The sequence below is a fragment of the Ictidomys tridecemlineatus genome, chromosome 7, assembly GCF_052094955.1.
Source record: "Ictidomys tridecemlineatus isolate mIctTri1 chromosome 7, mIctTri1.hap1, whole genome shotgun sequence".
NCBI lineage: Eukaryota > Metazoa > Chordata > Mammalia > Rodentia > Sciuridae > Ictidomys > Ictidomys tridecemlineatus.
The window spans coordinates 67,170,986-67,191,515 of NC_135483.1; the positions used below are offsets into that span (position 1 = coordinate 67,170,986).

Here is a 20,530-nt window from a genome sequence, read left to right on the forward strand (position 1 = left end):
AAATGGTGGTTCCATTCCAAGTTTTCTAAGGAATCTTCATACTGCTTTCCAGAGTGGTTGCACCAATTTGCAGTCCCATCCCAGCAATGAATGATTGTGCCTTTTCCTCCACATCTTTGCCAACATTTATTGTTGCCTATATTCTTGAAAACTGCCATTCTGACTGGCGTGAGATAAAGTCTTAGAGTAGTTTTGATTTGCATTTCTCTAATTACTAGAGATGTCAAACATTTTTTCATATATTTGTTGATCAAATGTATATCTTCTTCTGGAAATGTCTGTTCAGCTGCATAACCCATTTATGATTGGATTGTTTGGTTTTTTGGTGTTAAGTTTTTTGAGTTATTTATATATCCTGGATATTAGGGCTCTATCTGATGTGCATGTGGCAAAAATTTGCTTCCCAAATATAGGCCCTCTATTCACCTCATTGATTGTTTCTTTTACTGAGAAGAAGCTTTTTAGTTTGAGTCCATTCCATTTATTAATTCTTGATTTTATTTCTTGTGCTTTAGGAGTCTTGTTAAGGAAGTTGGGGCCTAATCCAAAATGATGAAGATTTGGGCCTACTTTTTCCTCTATTAGGTGCAGAGACCAGAATAGTCAAAGCCATCCTTAGCAAGAAGAGTGAAGCAGGAGGCATCAGAATACCAGACCTTAAATGATACTATAAAGCCATAGTAACAAAAACAGCATGGTATTGGCACCAAAATAGACATGTAGATGAATGGTACAGAATGGAAGACACAAACAAACCCACATAAATACAGTTATCTCATAATAGACAAAGGTGCCAAAAACATACATTGGAGAAAAGGTAGCCTCTTCAACAAATGGTGCTGGGGGAACTGGAAATCCATATGTAGAAAAATGAAAATAAATCCTCATCTCTCACCATGCACAAAACTCAACTCAAAGCCCCTTGCTTCTTGAATCCATGTCTTCCTCTTTGTTAGTTTACTCTTTTGTTTTTGTGGAGCACATCCTTAAGCAATCTCTTAAAATATACACAGTCCTCTTCTTTTTAGCTTCCCTTAAATGCCTATCTTCAGGATACCTTGTAGAGGTTTAACTGCAGCTTCTGGATGCAGTTTCAGAATCTTTCCAGAACTTCACAGTTCAAGTCAGCTGGCTTCTTGTAGAATTCTCCCCTGTAGGCACTTAGAGCTAAGATGTAACTCAAGTAAGTCACTGTTCCCAATCTCCAACATTTGGTGACATCTCTCATTTGCTGTCATCTTGCTTACTTTTAGTTCTTTATTGATTTATACCTTTTTATTTCCTTATCTCATTTTAGGTGGATTTCATCAGGAAACATAAAAACATGCCTGTGTTCATTTTGCCATATTTAATTAGAAGACTCTTGGTTCAATTTCTAGACATAAGTAAAAACTGAGACCAGAATAGATTGAGTAACTCACCTAAGGCCACATGGAGAAGCCGAGGTAGGATTAAGCTTTAAGATCAGTACAATCATACTGCCTGAATCACTTCACCAAGACCAGACACCTACCTTTCAGTAAATGCTGGTGTGGTCCCCACAGCCTCCGAGATGGGCAAGAGCAGGTACAGGTTCATTGCATCTAGCCTACACAGCATGTCTGGGAGTCTCTGCCAACATTTGACACTGATCTCTGAACCATGACTATAAGCTTGGACACTCACCTCATAAAAATGCATTCACATCTTTATTCTGCATGCCATATTTGTCCCAAAGTTGTAATTTCTTGTAAGTTATTCAGAGGTTTTCATTGTATGCTCATTTTTAAGCCAGTGATACCCTTGGTCCTGTGTTGCCACCTAAACAAGAAAAACCTAATAAGGAATATGGGAAGCAGTTCTCAGTATATTGTTGCATCATGAAAAAGAAGAAATTGAATCACAAACAAAAATAAGCACATATCCTGATGACTGTTTCCACATGTTCAGTACCTCCTATCCTACATATACCTGTGCCTATAACACCGTCTCTGGTGACAACAGAACAGCACCTGGGACACAGGTTGCCCTCAGGAAATGCTTGGGGGAGGTGAATGCAGTAGCTCTTCCTGCACCAGACTCTTGATTAGTTCACATTTATTACAAGATAAAGATACATGGGAGGGAAGGTTTTGGAGAAAGAGATGCCTTTGATCAGACAGAGACCAGTTTGTCAGTCCTTATCTGTAGATAACACCCAGAGGGCCTGGTCATTTATGAATGGAGTCCTCAGGATGTTGTCTGGTCTTTCCCTTTGCCAAATGGAAGCCCATGTTTCCCATCCCCTCTAGAGCTGTGTGGTGATATGTAAAGCTCAGAGTACACTGTCCACCAGTCAGGCAAATTACCTTTTATCTTCTTATTCATTCAATAAATATTTAAGGAGCCCTTTCCTGTATGCAAGTTACTGTTCTGGGTTTTGGGGAATCCAGCAAAAAAGAAGACACACCATAGCCCCTGCCCTCAAGGAGCTCACGTTCTAGTGGAGGAAATAGCCTTGGAGGGAGAGTAATCTTCCCAGTTATGGGATTACTTTTCTTGCTTAATTCCCAAGCATATGGCCCAGTCAGGAAGTCATAGATTACTCAGGCAACACCAGTTACAACCAATAACCACTAGCTGCTAAGCTGCTCTAAGACCAGATTGAAATTCTTCTTGCAAACATCAGATTCCAAGAGCTTAAAGCTGGAAGTCCATGCAGTTTCCCTACCAGACCTGGAGACTTCCTGACATTTAGTTGCCCCAATCCAAATACTGGACTTTTGCCTAGTGACTTATAGAGTATATTGGCATGTTCTCCATCTTCTTCTGAGTTCTAACACTAGTTAAATATATCACATATCAGCATTAATTGTGTTCAAACATTTTTATTTATGACTCCAGTTAGACGTATGCTTTTCATTGTTAATATTGACCAATTACATATATGGATACGTATGTATATATAATCTCATATTTTGTGTTTGTGTGTGTTTGTGTGTGTATGCCTAATACAAAATTTTACATATCAGTACTTATTCTTACCTCATATAATGCACAGTATTTGCTATTCAATTTTATTTTAACTTTAGCAATGCTAGTCACAACCCCCTAAACTGATTTCATGCCCCTTAAAACCTATAATTTTTAAGGAATGTGACTCAATAGCAACTGAGAAGAATGAGTCCCAAATATGAGATGCTTCTAAATATCTATGTGGTTGGGACTATTAAATATGCTCTTGGATTTAGAGTTAATAATTTTCATTTTTTTCTAAATACTTATGAAAACTATTAACAGTCTTAGTCTTTAGATAGAATACATCAGAACTCCTGTATTTTGTATAAGGAACCCACATCCACACTTCCCTCTTATGTACTTCTAACTTCCAACCAGCACCTAGATTAATAATAAAAGAAAACTTTGGCTCTCCCTAGCCGTCTTCAGTTTTATAGGTGGGAAAGGTGTTTGCCAAGACCAGAGGCTGAAGGGCTGGGAGTGAGCTCTTCTGCTGACATAAACTTGATATTTAGCTTATCAGCAACTTCCCCTTCTTACCCATAATAGGAAAGTGTCTCATGAGAAACTTGTGAGCTCATGGACACAGAGCTGGAGCACATTGCTGATGGCTGGCAAGGGCCCAGCATTCAACTTTCAGGAATTTCACTAGACAGTTTTAAAGCTTGAATTGAAATCAGCCATGATGGAAATACACTATGAAAATTGATAAATGTTACAAATCAGTGTCTCCAGGCCCCAATCCCCTCGCCAAACTGGTTGTTAAGAGACTTGTCAGCACCCACCACTAACTTACAGGGAAACTGAACTCCAGGCATTTGGGGTACAGGAAAGAAACCCCAGCAGTCTTCTGGTGGCTGGGGGTTCAGGGACCTGTCTCTGCTCTGTTCCAATAAAAATTGATGAACATTCATCCGCCTACTTCCTCCCAGGCCAGAAAAGAAGTCTGACCAACCCATGTGCGAAGAACATGAAGAGGAGCGCATCAACATCTACTGTCTGAACTGTGAAGTGCCCACCTGCTCCCTCTGCAAGGTGTTTGGTGCACACAAGGATTGCCAGGTGGCACCCCTCACTCACGTGTTCCAGAGGCAGAAGGTAAAGAAGCCACTCCAGCTCTTTCTCCTCAGTTCTTTTCAAGTGTTGGTGTGGCCAGCTCCGCTCTGGGGAAGGAGTCAACCCAAGCCACGCAGGGCCACAGGGGCCTGGAGGGCATGTGCAGAGGGGCCCCTCAAGGGAAGATATGGGACAGTTGGTGCACACAGAGCCTCATGTCAGCTTCCCTGCAGGGTGGTAGGGAAGACCAGGGAGAACAAGGATACTGAGGTTCAGGAACAGATGCAGAAGGACAGAACCCCAGATTGTGTGCCTTTTGGAGGTTGCTGAAGACAAAGCATGTTAAGGGGCCAGCCCCAAGCTCAACCTGCTTACAATTATTGGAAGTTTAGATTACAGATAAGAATAAGAATAAAATAAGAATTGCATGGACCCGCCATTAGGAACTCCATAAGATAAGAAAAGGGTGGCTTTCCCCGCCTCCAGTCACAGAATACTTTTCTTCATTCACCAAGGAAAGTTCTTTTGCCCTCTGTAGATCCCACTCCTTGTGGGAGAGAGTTGTCATGGTGACATGAAGTTACTGAACAGCTTTAAAACTTTGCCTCCTGTTGGGCTTCAGATTGCCCAGCTTCTAAAAGCCATCCCAAGGATGGTGTGTCTCCCTGCCACACCCACCCAGGCCTCCACCTCAGCCCCCTCGTTCTAACCAAATAAAGTCTCCACATCAGCTCATCACTAACCTGCCGGCCTGGTTTCATGCAGGAACTTGTGAGAACTTATCCCTTGGGTGCAGATAAAAGTGGGGTTGGGGCACTGAGACTTGCAGACACTCTTGGACTGAGAATTCGAGTAGCTCCACCTCTTGGTATCTCAGAATCATCAACTCCTTGTTAGTCAGTGTTTAACTGTGAAGATCAGGGCTGAAATCAAATCTGAAGTTGCACTGTCAGGCAACACCAACTACCACCAATAACCACTAGCTGCTAAAGAAAGAGGGCTTTGCACATTTATTTTTCAATTTACTTTTGACTTATTCCCCCTTCTCCTCCTTTCCCCCTGTCCCATACCCCCATCCTAACATTATTTTCCTTAAAGTCCTGGTGACTCGTGGGAAGGGGATAGGGACAGAAGGTGGGACTCTGTCTTGGCTGCTGTTTGGTCAAAGCTGCTTCACTTTTACCTGATAGGATTGTGTATTAGCTTCCATTTGAAGATATGATTCTTCAGCTTTCAGATGTTTTACAACTACTGTTTTGATCCAGATCTCCCATTTTAAGTAAGAGGAAATCAGGGTCCAAATTGAGTACATGTGTTGCCCAACTTATTTACAGAGTTGGACCACGCATGTAGATTTCCTATGTCACCATTCACTGCTCCCTGCAGCTCCATAGTCAGAAATGGGAAGAGGGTAAAATGTTTAGAGTTCCTCAACTTGAATATGTCATTCTCCATCGCTATAATTTCAATGGTCTTCCTGTTTTCCACAGAGTCACAGTCTCCAGTGAGAATGTGAGGAAAACTGTGAAATCCCTTCCCACACAAACGCATCCCTATCTGAAGGTGGGCTTGCAAGATCAGGAGGTTCACAGGTTTCCCAAATCTCACTGTTATTCCTTTGGAATTGCATAGACCCGCCATTAGGAATTCCACAAGAACAAGACTGTGTGACTTAATCCACACTCTCTAGTGACTAGGAAACCTGGCCCCCAAGATCTTGAGTCCTTCTTTTCTCTTCATCAGTCAGAGCTCAGTGATGGCATCGCTGTTCTTGTGGGGAGCAATGATCGAGTCCAAGGGGTGATCAGCCAGCTGGAGGACACCTGTAAAACCATTGAGGTAAGTCAGGTGACTCCCAGGGAGGTGGGCCTACAACTCCTGGGGTTTGTAGCTTCCTCAGTGCCCCAGTAGAAATCCCCATCCTGCCCTTAGTTCTTTCCTGACAGAATGGCTTCCTTCCTGATATGTCTCTGAAATGCTCACTTCCTGGCACTTTAGAGAAATTGCCAAGTGAGTGAAAGAGGCAGATTTTACCACAATTACTCAGGTGGTGGTTGTATGTGTTGCTCTTCCTTGGTCAACTCCTTTTGAAAGATTAAGCAAGGAGAAAAATCAATTTCCAGTTCATGGGAAATGAATGTTACTGCTACTCCTGCAAAATTTCTTGCGGTAAATCCTGACAGTCTTAAGTCATACTAGTAACATGCCTATTGTTTTACATGTATGTCTGTTAATTTTATGAATGGCGTGTTGCATTTTTCTTTCTGCTTCTTTTTTTTAACCTAAGAATTATGTTCTTAAGATCCATTCATATTACTATGAGCATGTATATTATATATCTAAATATATATTAGACCTTTACATTATATATATATTATATATATAATAGATCTTGGGGTCTTCTTTACATATTCCTCTATCTCACATTTTTATAAAGTAAGTCTGAAATATTTTATAACCAATAAAATAAAAAAACAAATGAATGGTACTCACTTTATAAAGTTGCTGAGAGGAATTTAAAAAGCAGAATGCTTAGCACAGTACCTGGTATGTAATGAATGACCTGTGAAAACTCATTATTATTTTATCATTAGAAAGACCCGTTCTATTAAGAGCTAAGGGCCATTTCCTAGATGATGGCTTCAAGATATTAGCTACAATTGTCTCATTTTAGATCTACACATCATTAAATCTCCTTTCTTCTCCACACTCACATCCTTAAAAAGACCCATGAAAAATCTAGGGTTCATTTATAGAAGAAATGTTTTGTTCTTGGTGAAGAACTCAAAAAAGAGTCAGAAATGGGCAATATCCACTTTTTCCTTTGCACTTATTTACAGTAAAGGTCAAATACAGTTTAATCAGTAGCCATGGATTAGGACAGACCATATTGAGTCTGGAGTGTTTAAGTAGGAGGCTGTTGCTTCTAAGTGAGATAATCTGCAGATCCCTGGGCCTTTTTCAGAGATGTCTGTGAGGTGGAACTGGCTTTCTGTCTGAAACTGCAGAATACAAACAGGAGAAAAACCCTGTGGGTCACATTGGAGCCTTGAGCAAATGCAAACAATTCAATTCGGCTCCTTTAAACCAGCATCAAAGGGTGGCAAGAGATTTGACAACAGGGTTTCTTCACAGTGACTGGTCAGAATCCAAGTGGAAAGCAGCTGTTTCTAATTATGCTGAGAACAAGACAAGAAGGAACAGATTTCAAGTTAATTCAGCAGAAGGGCGTTAGGGCAGATATCAGGGAGAACTTTCCAGAAGCAAAGGTGGGGATCATTACCCCATTCTTACTGGTAATGACATTCATTACCTGTCACATTTTTATTTTCACAGCTTACTAAAGGAGGGTGTGTAATTGCTCCCTGCAAGTCTGTTTTGACCATCCCTTTTTATCTGTTTATTTTTGGGATTTTATCTTAAGGAAATAGGGAAAAAGCATAGAAAATGTTTATTTTATATATATATATACACACACACACACACACACACACACACACACACCATAGGATATATCTATATGCATAATATATAAATGTATTATATATATATACATATATAATAAATAGTATAGGATGTATGCATTCCTATATAACAACACAGAATGTGTATATTTATATCGAACCTTCAGTACAACCATGGGAGGAAAAACACCAGAAAGGCTAAGACCTTTAAATAATGGAACTGAGGGTGATTTTCAAGGCCTTCTTTACATATTTGTCTATCTCACATTTTTATAAAATAAGTCTGACATAATGTATAATCAGTAAAATAAAAAACAAATGAATGGATATGATGTGGATCAGCATGGTTCTTTCAGATCAGTGTAGGTGGCTCATCTGGAAATGCAGGGATTGCCTCAGAGCACAGTGGAGGTCTCTGACTTCCGGGTTCCAGTCCTGTTTGAAGGGCCCCTGAAGACAGGCACACCATCACAAGTAGTCACCTCATGCACCTATGGTTCCCAGTAGAGCCAAACCTGCATCTGTGAGCAAAACCTCAGAGGTTCTGCCTCTCACCAGCCTGCAAAGGAGGACAAGGTGGAGCAAACCAGGTCTTTGGGCTCTGAGTGAAATGGTTCCACTTTGCTCAACAGGTGACTTCTGCGACAGGGATGTGGAAACAGAGCTCCCCTGTCTCCTGTTCTGCCTGGGACTGTTGTTTCTCTTCCTGGCTTTGCTCACCACCTGCCTGGAAACATTTTTTTGAGAAGCTATTGGTGGTTCCTGGGGGTGGGGAGTTGTTGTTAAAGAATTCTCTTTTCTGATTGGTGAAGGACTCCTTAGGGATAGGAAATGGAGTAGCCCCTGGAGTGGGCACGGTCCTTCCATAATTACTTCATCTCTCCACTGGGACACTGACACCTGCCCTCTGGTAGTGGTGCCTGTTCCTTGCACATGTCTAATTTTGTCCCCGATCATGTAATGTCTTGCCTAGAGAGGCTCCTGGCCAGGGATCTGCACTGGAGCATTGCTGAGCTTAGGGTCAATCACATCTGGATTCCTTGTTACTCTTTAAAAAAAAAAAAAAAAAAAACCCGCATGCTGTTGACGTATATTTACATTGATGATAGGAACAAATTTGAGGGTGGCTATAGTTGTCAAGGGGCAGTATGGGCTGTCTTGAATAGGGAATGGCATTTCCGTCTGCTGTGTGCTATGGTGGAGCAAAGGACCCCTGAGACTTAGCCATTCCAGATGAGGGTAGTCTAAGATGTTGCCTGAGTTTTGGATTGCAGGTTGACCAAGGGTTTCTGAGATGTTTTGGATGAGCCTATGCTCTGGACTTTACTTGCTTTTCCAAGCCTGCAGATATTCTGAATTGGGCTGGAACTGGGAAGGGGATTGCACACAATAGTGAAGTTCTCCTTGGGAGGAACTCTGTACTTCTGGGAAAGCATGCTTCACTTTCATTCCTCATCCCTAGAAAACATAACCTCTCTCTTGTCATATTTACCAAGGGCACTTATCCTATGTCACTGGATAGCTCAAGGAGCAGGGTATTAATAGTAGCTCTCCCATGACAAACAGGCAAACCTTGGAAATAATACTGTTTCGTATGAATACCTGTCTAGGGGAAATTGCCACAAGATGAATTGTAAACAATTAATATTGTTCCCTATATCTGAAAATGACAACTTTTGTAAATCCTCCAGTAATTTTGTAAGAACTGATCCATTATATTTTCAAAACAGTGATTTTTTATTGACTTTTTAAAAAATAAATGACAGCGGAATGCATTACAATTCTTATTATACATATACAGCACAATTTTCCATATCTCTGGATTTTACCCCCAACTGTTTTTACCCCCAACTGTTTTTCCTCATCTCTGAAACATTGTCCATGCAGGTACAAATACAAAATAGGAGATATATATATATAATATATAATATATATATATATATATTATATATATATATATATATATAATTTTAATAAGTATGCCAGAATTTTGAGACCATGTTTTTAATGCAAGATAATATGCTTTTTCAAAAGAACAGATTTAAGAGTATTCATTTTTGTTCCATAACTTAATTATGGGAGGTGGGGCAAGTTACTTCAGCTTGCCAACTCTCCAGTTCCTCAGCCTTAGGGTGGGGATGATAATACTCTCCACAGTGTTGTGACAATCAGGTTTTGGGGTAAGAGCATGTGCCTGGGGCTTGTAGGCAAGGCCTCAGTCGCCTTCAGAGTCAGCTTAGAAAGCACATACTTTTACTGACAATGCAAACAAACCATCCCCTTACCACTGGGACTTGTTTTAAGTGGTGCCCGGAGACTATCAAGGTCCTGGTTAATTGTAATAGCAGGGCTGAGCAGCTCCCTTCAGAGGGGAAAATTAAAAATGAATGGAACTAGATATTAGCTCTATTCTTTATCCAAAAGGCTTTGTGACAACCTGAAATATTGGCAACCAAGGTAGATCGAGCAGCTCCTGGGAAGCAGGCTGCCTATTCACAGAGCACGGTGAGTTCAACATCTGCTCAACTTGCCATGTGGCTTCCACTGCACAGTGGGCTCCCATCAGAACAAGCCCACCTGGCCACATCCCTCATAGGGTTGATTCAGGAGATAACCCAGAAAAGCCCCAAGGCCAAGGGCCTCATTAAGAAATGCCTCAAATTATGACATAATTTTCCTCCTAATGTAGAGAGACTGCTCAATACAGTAGGAAAGAGTATTACTTTGGGAGACCTAAGAACCACAACCCCCAAATGTATTTGTTCAGCTGAGTTCTACACAAAGGCATGAGCTGGCAGGGACAGGGCAGAACCCTGGCCTGTACCTAGAGGCCCTTTTCTAGGTACATTCTATTCTGTGCCCCTGGGAGTTCTCCAAATGGTTGTCATGGGAACTTTATAGATGAAGGCCTAAAATTTCTGGTAAGAAGTTCCCATCTTAATGTAGGGTTTTTTTATATATATAAAGTTTTCTTGTATGGCTTTTTAAATACCTTTATTCTATTTTTATATGATGCTAAGGCTCAAACCCAGTGCCTCACACCTGCTAGGAAAGCGCTAACCATTGAGCAACAACCTCAGCACTTTAATGTAGTTCTTCCTTCAGTGTTACTAGTCTACTGTCTGTTTTTTCTTTCTTTTGGGGAGACATTGTGGTGGGGGAAGAAACCCTGTCTGGCTTCATGAAGGAACTTGTGAAGTACTGTATTTCAAGTGAAGCTGTCACTCTGAACAAGTGTGTCTCCGTGAATGCTGGAGGAATGTGGTGGAGATATCAATGGGCCTGGTGGAGCCGCAGTTGCTCAGTGACAAGTGGTGGGGCTAAGAGTTATCTCAGGCTCTATTTTAGTCACAGAACTATGCTCCTTACATGGTAAGGGCAGTGGTCATAATTGCTGTAAGCTTTTGCTGTTGTGCCCATGGCACGTGCCCATGTTGGGACTGACATTACTGTCTTTGTACTGTACATGACACTCTGCAACTGTCTGGGAATGGAGAGAGGCATGTTCTAGTCTGAAGAGCCTCAAAAATATCTCCACATTTACCTGAAATCATAGATTCAGAAGGGACCTTAGCAATGATCTATTCTAATCTTGCATTGTGTTGATTAAAAATAAATTCCAAACTGTGCTGAGGCTAAATGACTTTTCTAAGGTCATGTAACTATGTTTTTCTATTTTCTTCTGAGCATCGATTGAAACAGAGGGTTGAGGTATTTGTTTTTAAATACCCATTTCTTTAAAATAGAAACTGTTGAGAGAGGGATGAATATTCTAGATGAATGCCATATTTTATTCATTCTTTATTCATTCAAATCCATATTTTTCAAGTGTGCTTTCTGTGAAATATTCCGTACGTACATATAATGCTGGAAAATAGAAATGATCTAAAAAAGGAAAGGGTACCTGCTGGCAGGCAGCTTTTATTCTAGAAGAGGCATTAGACAATAAAACAAATAAATAACAAGATAATTTCAGGAAGTAATAAGTACCTGGGAAAAAACAAATAAATAAAAATGTAGTTATTAAAAATGGTGACATGATGGTTTTTATTGGCAAACTATCCTTTTATCTGTTCTTTTTTAATTGTTTTCTTTATTTTTTCATGAAAAACTTTTCTTTGCAATTGGACATCTTATCCTATTGCTATTAAAATAGAAAAAGTGACGAAAATTTAGAGTCTGTCAATTTTAACACTTCTATGAAACCCACAGCCAAACAATGGATTTTAGATCAATATTAAAGTTTGCCAACATACTTTTAAGGAAACAACCAAGTAACTACTTGACTTTTTTTCTTTTCATTCAGAAGTCTTGGAAATTATTCCATTTGTCCTCGTCTCACCATTTCAACATGGACAGGATAAATCTTCCCTTTATAAAATCATCCCTTTTTAGTATATTGCATCCACAAGAGGTTCTCTGAGAGATGAGATGGATTTTAGTTTTATTAAAGTATTACAGACAACTTTAATTTGGTTCTTCTAAGAACTCAATAAATATAACAGTCTGGCAGACCCGGGAGGAAAGCCAGGCTGCAGCTGGAGCCTTGGTATCCAAGGATGCTTGGTGGCCAGGACCACATGTCTTTATGATGGAGTTATTTCACTTGCTGAGCACACTCACACAGACACACAATCTCTCACACACACACACACACAGAGCATAGGTACTACAGACATCAAAAGAAAGAAAACGGAGATTATTTGAAAAAATAAATAAATTTTATATTTATATTCCAAAAAGTGTATATCTTAATTCAACTACTATCCAGAGAAGTAGAGGGGGAAAGGATAGGTCTACAATGTGAAATTGGACTTAAAGATATTTCAAATTAATGAAGTATGCTAAAAGCAAGAAGTCTGTGAAGAGGGGAAGCTGTGGAGAAGAGATGAACATGCTTGCTATCATGCTTGTGCAGGTAACAATCAGCCTTTAAGGTGTGCCATCTGCAGACATTTGGATAATGCACAGAATCTGCATTTTTTCCTATTGCATTTTCCAAGTTATTAGAAAGGCATATTGAAAGGGTTACCAGTTCGAATTTATAAAGGCACAGAAAGCACTCAATCAGAGTAATCACTATTGGCAACAGCATAACCTCTGAGAACATTTTCTTTTGGGTAGCATGTATCTGTTCTCCAATTAGCTTGAGAGGCGAATTGATAATCTGATGTTATGGTTCTGATGTGACAAGGCTTCCAAAAGCTCGAGTGTAAGACAATGCAAAAATATTCAGAGGAGAAATGATTGGGTTGTGAGAGTCTTAACCTAACCAGTATATTAATCCTTGATGGGACTAACTGAATGGTAACTGGAGGCAGGTGGAGTGTGACTGCAGGAAGTGGTTAATTGGTATATATTTTGCATCTGGAGAGTGGACTCTCTCTCTCTTTCTCTGCTTTCTGATCATCATGTGAGCTGCTTCCCTCTGCCACACTCTTCCACCATGATGTTCTGCCTCACCTGGAGCACTGAGGAATGGAGCCGGCCCTCTATGGACTAAGACCTCTGAAACCATGAGCCCTCCAATAAACCTTTCCTCCTTTACATTTGTTCTGGTCAGGTCCTTTAGTCACAGCAGCGAAAAAGCTGACTAAAACACCTGACGTGCTTGTTACTCATTGAATTCCTCAGTATTTTGATGGTCCTGTAGCTGAAAAAGATTGAGGCACCCATGTTAGTCTCTCATATGTTGATTCTATCTCAGAATAACCCTAGACTTTCAATTTCATAGAAATGAAATTGTATTTTACATGTGAATCTGACATGAGGTTAATCTGTACATCTTAATTTCTAGAAGTTTATAAGTCCTGATTCCATAATTCCACAGATATAGGATTTATTTCAGAAAAAAAGGTTTGTCTAACTCTTAACCACATTTTGCATATATTTACATTAAAGATGAATTAAGCAAGAAAAAATGGGGATGGGGGTTGTTTATCTGTTGGAAATCAGAAAATATAATAATTTTTAATTTTGTATTTATCATTCTCCTGGACAATACAAAATTGTGACCGATTGTGGATCATATAATTCTTTGTACATAAAAAAGTCAATGATTTTGTTGAAAGAATTAACTAATGAATATAATCCTAAATTATATTGAGATTTCTTCCCTTTAAAAAAAACCCTAGTTATATAATCATTGATTGGCTTCCATATTTTTCCTATTTGCCTCTAAATTTTTAATCAGAATTTAAGCAAATCATAAACAAGAAATAGTAATATCATGTCATTTTTCCCAAAGTAGTTTTAAGTAGTATTTGCCCTACTGTAATGTGCTAGAGCATTTTCCCATTTGGTAGAAGTAGTTGATATTTTTTCTGTAACTTGTAATTTCATATTTCTTGCCTATTTTTTATGAATTTTTTTATACTTTCCATTTCTATTTTATCCCTTTGCACATGACATATTTTTCAATTTTATGTAATTAATAATTAGTCAATTGATTGTGCTTACTTTTTTGTCATATGGAAGATTTCTGTTTATGTATCACCATAATTGATTGAAATCAATATTTTCCCTCTTCACTGTTTAATTTTGAGTCATAAATTAAAAAGTCTTCCTCTATCCCAAGTTACTGAAAAATTTACCTTTGCTTTCTTTTTCTTATTTTTGTTTTTTTTGTTTATTTTGGTACTGGGGGTTTAACCCAGGACACTCTACCACTGAGCCACATACCCAGTCCTATTTTGTATTTTTTTTTTTTAGAGACAGGGTCTCACTGAATTGCTTAGAACCTTGCTTTTGCTGAGGCCGGCATTGAACTTGTGATTCTCCTGCCTCAGCCTCCCAAGCTGCTGGGATTAGAGGCATGCACCACTGTGCCTAGCACCTATGATTTCTTCTATTATTTTATGGTTTACCATAGTTTTGAAACCTCTAACCCAATGAAATTTATTCTAGAATATAGTGCAAGAAATGAATGTAATTTTATCTATTTCTATATGACAAATTTCTCCCCAACATCTATTCAAAACTGTCTGTCTTTCCCCCCGCTGATTTGTAATACTACAGTTACCTTGTATGGTATTTCCATATGGAATAGGTTTTATTTCTAGATTTCCAATACTCATTCCATGAGTTTTGACAAATGTTTAAACGCCTGCAACCTCTGCTACAGTCAAGATACAAAATTGCTCTTTGGACTCAAATTTCTGTTTCTCTGAAATCCAGTCCTCCCCAAACTCCCAGGCTCTGGAAATCATTGCTTTTGCCTTTTCCGGAAAGCTTATATACCTAGAATTATGTATATAATATATGTAAATAGGTCACATATTTATTTCTTTTTCGTATAAATAGATCACATATTTAATCTGGTTTCATTAATGTAGCATGAAGTTTTCCTTGTCAAAATCAAACGAAAACATAGATTGCAACCCAGAACATACATGCACAGATCAAGGTGGCCCCTAGTACGCCTACAGCACAGAGGAGAAGGTGAGTATTGTATTAGGACAGAGGAGGCACTTTATTATGAAGGAAAGTTGATTGATCTTCCTGGTATGCAAGTGAGCTAGAGGGATCTGATTGGTGAACGCAAGCAGTCACTGTGCTTTTTTTTTTTTTGTGTGTGTGTGTGTGTGTGTGTGTCTGTTTCAAGGTTGTAGCATTTATGTTGAAAGTGTGTAAAATGAAAATACATTGTCTTCAAAAGAGACGAGCTGTTTTTCTGCATTGACCTAATGGGGCAGTTCCTGGAATGCACATTTGTGACCTGAGCATTTCCCATGGCCTCTCAGCTCTGTTTTAGATGATTTTGACAAGAACATTTTTATTTGGAAGCTCAATTTCTACATCTCTATGCAAAGGCAAATTTCTACTATGTTTTATTAATTATTTGCCTTTTATTCAATTTTTTAACTGGTTTTCTACAGTTTCTACTTTAGATGCCATCTTTTGTCTGGCTTTTGGGCATATCTGAGAGGTGTATATGTTACTATTGGTGTCAGCGCATGGTCATTGGGTCTCACTGTTGGAGTTTTAAAACAGCAGAAATTTCTCTGGAACTCAAGCCTAGCCCTACCACTAATAGTCTGTATAAGTGTGGCTTGGATGATTTTTTTCAAGTTTTCCTTTCTAAAAAAGAGTTGTGATTGTAATGCCATATGACTATTCTACATATTTACTAATTATAGCACACCAAATTAACATATGTTAATATTGACATTGATAAGTGAATGGTAGGATCAATACTAAAATATCATTGGTAATAACTTCAGAATTTTAGTTACTTTATTATTTCTTTTTCGCATTTTAAATTTTTTCAAATATTTTATACTGAAGACCTTTTGTTCTTACAATAAATATTGACATAATAAAGTCTTTTAAGGATCTAATCACACACAAAAAAGCCTAGATTCAGCATAGTAGTCTATCAGATGGCATATATTTAGTTCACAAGCACTTTATGTAAATTTTTTCCAAGTTACTTAAAAGGACAGACACAGCTGGGTGTGGTAGAAATAGAATGACTCAGGAGCTCAGAGCCTTTGACTCTGGGCCAGGCACCAACAATAAATAGTAGAAAGGCCTCGAGAAGGTGACAGCTCTTTGGAGTTTCAGTTTCCACATGAGTGAATTGATTGATCTGGAGCAGGCTACTTTTAGCGTTCCATACAACTCCAAGATTTAACACCTAACTGCAATCTGAATACGGGGAAAAATGGGAGTTCATAACCCACTTGAATCAAATGTATGAAATATGATATGTCAAGAGCTATGTAATGTTTTGAACAACTAATAAAAAAAATTCAAAGTAAGGAATTGGACCTAAATTTAGTAAATGCTGATATCATGCCTTCTCTGTACCTAGTAATATTATAAGTACTTTTTAAAGTACTTTTCAAAGTGATAATAATAACTATAATTAAAGCATAGACCATGTATGGGGTAGCACTGCTTATACTAGAGAGGATAAGCAAATAATCAAAATGACAGTAATTTTATCCAAATTCAGTATCATTCAAATCATTAAAAAGCAAAATAGAAATAAAATAATATTTAGAACTGAAAATAAGATAAGAATGAAAGTATAGTTATTCCATTTAAACCACTACCATTTATATAATCAAAATAAGCGATCTAATCTTATTTGAGCAATACACTAGAATACAGATGATTTCACATCAATCTCATCACAAATGACCTGGCCTTCATCAACTTGAATATTCTCACACACACTAAAGTATATAGAAGAAAACTTTTATAAAAATAGGGCATTCTTTCAGTACTACATTTTAATATAATCATTATAAATGTTTAAAGTTCACCATATCTATTGGAAGAACAAGCTAGAAACCATCATGTTTCCAGTAAGCGCTGGAATATCTAAAGTCTAAGTATCAGAGAGACATATTCCAATTATGCAGTGAGCACATTGGGTGCTGTAAGCTTAGCAAAAAAGTAATACAGTAAAAGAAACAAATTGGAAGACTACTAACCGAATTCAGTTCCTAAGTCTAGTCGTGACAATCCAAAAGGCTGGAAATGGATGGAAATTTGGCAAGCCAAGCAATTTCCATGTTTTACATGGTCCCTTGTTTGTTACTTTGACAACTACCAAAGCTCCCCAATTTTTGTCCCCTCCTACCACCTCCTTTGCTCCTACTCATCCTTTAAAGCCAAACTTAGGCACCACTTCTCCTAAGAAGGTTTTCCTGAGCCAACGCTTCTGACTCCCCTTTCAAACACCCCCACCTACGGGAAGAGTTAAATTAAGTTCCCACCACTATGCTTCTATAAAACCTGGCATAAATCTCTAACATATTACCATTATTCAGCCTCCTAGTTTGCATTACATTATAGGTCCATAGTCATTCTCATTCAGTGAACTGTGAAGTCCTTAAGATCAGGAACTATGTTTAATTCATTTGGGGGTCTCTAGTCTTGCACAGTGCATGACACAGAGGACATGCTTAATTAAGGCTTGTTTGTTGAATGAGTGGGTAGATGACAGAAATACTATTAAAATGGCTTGAACCATGGGATTTCCCTCATGCCTTATTGTTTGGCTAGAAACAGTGATGAGAATTGACTATGTTTAGGGAAGGCAGTGAAGTGAGGAATGTATTTCTTCTGCATTTTTGGAATGTCTTTATAATTGATGGGCATGTGTAAGGCAGACCCAGATTCTATCTTTGAGGAAGACCATAGTTTACATATTTAAGAGACTCATGTCAAAGAAGAAAGCAATATGTGACATGAAAAATACCAGTGTTTACTAAAATGAAAGAACATGTGAAAAAGGTCATGCACAGGTCAGAGATGTCAGAGATAAATTAACTGGATTCCAGAGCTAGGTTGGACTATTATGGCTCACAAAGGTCCTGGACCCAGAGAAGATCAGGTCTGAGGAGATTACTACACACACCAAGCTTGCTGGAGCTTGAAAAAAAATAAAAGGCTAATGACTAAGTCAACTGGAAAATTAGTCATGATTTAAACATGGACTCATAGTCAGGGGAATTGGATGGCACTAGAGATGCTTTAGTCATGCAATGTACGTGTGCAATTCAAACTTCCAATATAGCTTTTCCCTCTAGTATTTCCCTCTCTTAGACAGTTCTGAATAAATAGAGATTCTGTTGGACACAGGTGTCTGCCACAAATTGTAACTATCATAGGACTTTAGAAGGTTAAAAGTTAGTAATCAGTCATAGAGTTCAAGGAAAGCTTTATGGAACAAGTGGTATTCCAACAATGTCTTGAAGGTTGCTTAGACTTGAGGGAGAATGTTGTAGACAAAGGGGAAAGCAGAAGCAAAGAAAGTAAGTGGTTTGGTTTTGCTGGAATACAAGGATTACGATAGAGAATACTAGACTATTATGAAGAAAAGTTAGAGCCAGATCATGGATACTCTTGAAAGCCAGTTATGAAGCCTAAATGTTATTCTTTATACAAGGGGGATTCAAAATAGAAAAACACCACGATTAGAATTATACTAATAGCAAATTGATTTGTCTGTGGCATGAGTCCTTGGAGGAAGGAATCCCAGAAGCATAAACTTGGAGAAGCTAGAGAATCTATGTGGAAGGTCTGAAACTAGGACAATAGTGTTATAGATAGAGCAGAGAGAAACTGAGGGGAACAAACCAGGAAATAGCATCTTTTTCTTCTTACATATATACACCAAAGAAAAATATAAGCTGTAGCTCAGGTAACCCAAATAGAATTTTTTTTTAAAAAAAAAAACCCTGTCCTAATTTCTATGAAATTCTCCATTTATGAAGAACAGAAGATTGTAAAATCATCAATCCACTTAGCCAATGTGATTGATTTTTAGATTGTCTAAATATTGAATTTGTGAAAACTGGAATTTTCAAAGCACAGTGGATATCTGTACCTCAAGGGACAGCTCAAAGTGGAAAAGAAATAAAATATCCTATGTAACTAAATGTTTCTGTCTCCCAAAATGTCCAGGTGCTTTTTTTCCAAATAGCCTTTCTCACAAACACTTCCTAACATTAGCTAACCCAACTAACAGGAATGCTGCAGAAAACAGAAGCAGGACCTTTGTGAGAAATTTGATTACCTGTATGGCATCCTGGAGGAGAGGAAGAATGAAATGACCCAGGCCATCACCCGAACCCAAGAGGAGAAACTTGAACATGTCCGAGCTCTGATCAAAAAATATTCCGATCATTTGGAGAACGTATCAAAGTTGGTCGAGTCAGGAATCCAGTTCATGGATGAGCCAGAAATGGCGGTGTTTCTGCAGGTAAGTATTCTTCTTGGCACCAAGGAAATAAACCCAAAAGGTACTTGCTAGAAATTAGTTATCACATTTTTATTATTTTGTGTACATTTCATGTTTTAACCTATTTTACCAACTAAAATCATCATCTATTTGGCCCTGCTTACATAGAAAAGGACCCCTGACAATACAGCAGTTATTTACAGCATTTAGAAACTAAGCTATAAGACTCTCAGGGTCAGCAAAGAAAAGGATTAAGTCTCACCAGCATCTTGGATGAAAAGAATCTAAGTAAGCCTGTCTCTTGTTTGCTTTCACAGAATGCCAAAACCCTGTTACAAAAGTAAGTCATTTTTATTTTATGGAAAAATACGTATTTTCTTTTTTACCCAAAGCTATCAAACTTTAAACAGTGACAGAAATGACAACCCTGTCTTTGTTGCAGAATCTCAGAAGCATCAAAGGCATTTCAGATGGAGAAAATAGAACATGGTTATGAGAACATGAGCCACTTCACAGTCAACCTCCATAGAGAAGAAAAAATAATACGTGAGATTGATTTCTACAGAGGTTTGTTATTCTTTTGACCATTTGGCCAAAATTTCAGGTGTGGGAAAGCTGCAGAAGAGTTGGGTGGGAGGAAGGGAGGATTCAGAATCACCTCCAGAATGGATGTTGACAACTTCAGAAAGACCATAATCCAACGTGACAAAGCTCTGTTCTGTAATAGGATCACATAGTGTGTTGACAGTGTTTATTCAGCTTTGCACATCATAATGCCTGTTTAATCAAATACTTAACAGCCGATGATTATGATGATATCATGACCACACAAAAAGTGTTAGTCACGGAGATGTAAAGTGTCATCAGCAGTAAGATTAAGGAGGCTGTGCTGCTGGGCTCAGGAAGCATGTAAGTGAGAATTCCTAGGGCAGTAGGAGGAAGGATGGGTAAACGGAGGGGATTTGCCCCACTTACTGGGGTTGATTGATGCACTCTGCCTTCTTCCAGGTGGGAACCCCCACAGTGTATAGGTTACTACTCCCCAGGTCGCCCCTAGTGTGGGAGGGTGTTCTGGTAATGATCCCTGGCCCTGGCCCCAGGATGGGAGACAGTAGATACAGCAGTAACAGAATTGAGGGTTTGGGGGTCCAAGGCATCTGCCCAAGGAAGAGAAGAGGAATGCAGAACCACCTCCTTCCTGACTGTTCTCCCCCCTCCCCCTTCCTCATTGTCTGGGAGTGAAGACCAGAAGCCCCTCCCTGCACCTCCAGGCAGGTGGGCCAGGGAGCTGGGCTTACTGAGGGTTTCTCAGGTTTTCCAGTTCAGGGCTCAGCCG

At 38.9% G+C, this 20,530-nt stretch overlaps 1 protein-coding gene across 3 annotated transcripts in view; it reads left to right on the forward strand.

Moving 5' to 3' along the window:
- The window catches only part of Trim55 (tripartite motif containing 55), a 54,067-nt gene that overhangs the window by 4,010 nt on the left and 29,527 nt on the right, over positions 1-20,530 (forward strand). For all 3 annotated transcript variants that reach the window (XM_005322951.5, XM_005322954.5, XM_078017100.1), the window contains exons 3-7: positions 3,909-4,074; positions 5,776-5,871; positions 18,982-19,215; positions 19,512-19,534; positions 19,637-19,761. In XM_005322951.5, the coding sequence (XP_005323008.1) occupies positions 3,909-4,074; positions 5,776-5,871; positions 18,982-19,215; positions 19,512-19,534; positions 19,637-19,761 (644 nt within the window). The remainder of the gene's footprint in view (positions 1-3,908; positions 4,075-5,775; positions 5,872-18,981; positions 19,216-19,511; positions 19,535-19,636; positions 19,762-20,530) is intronic.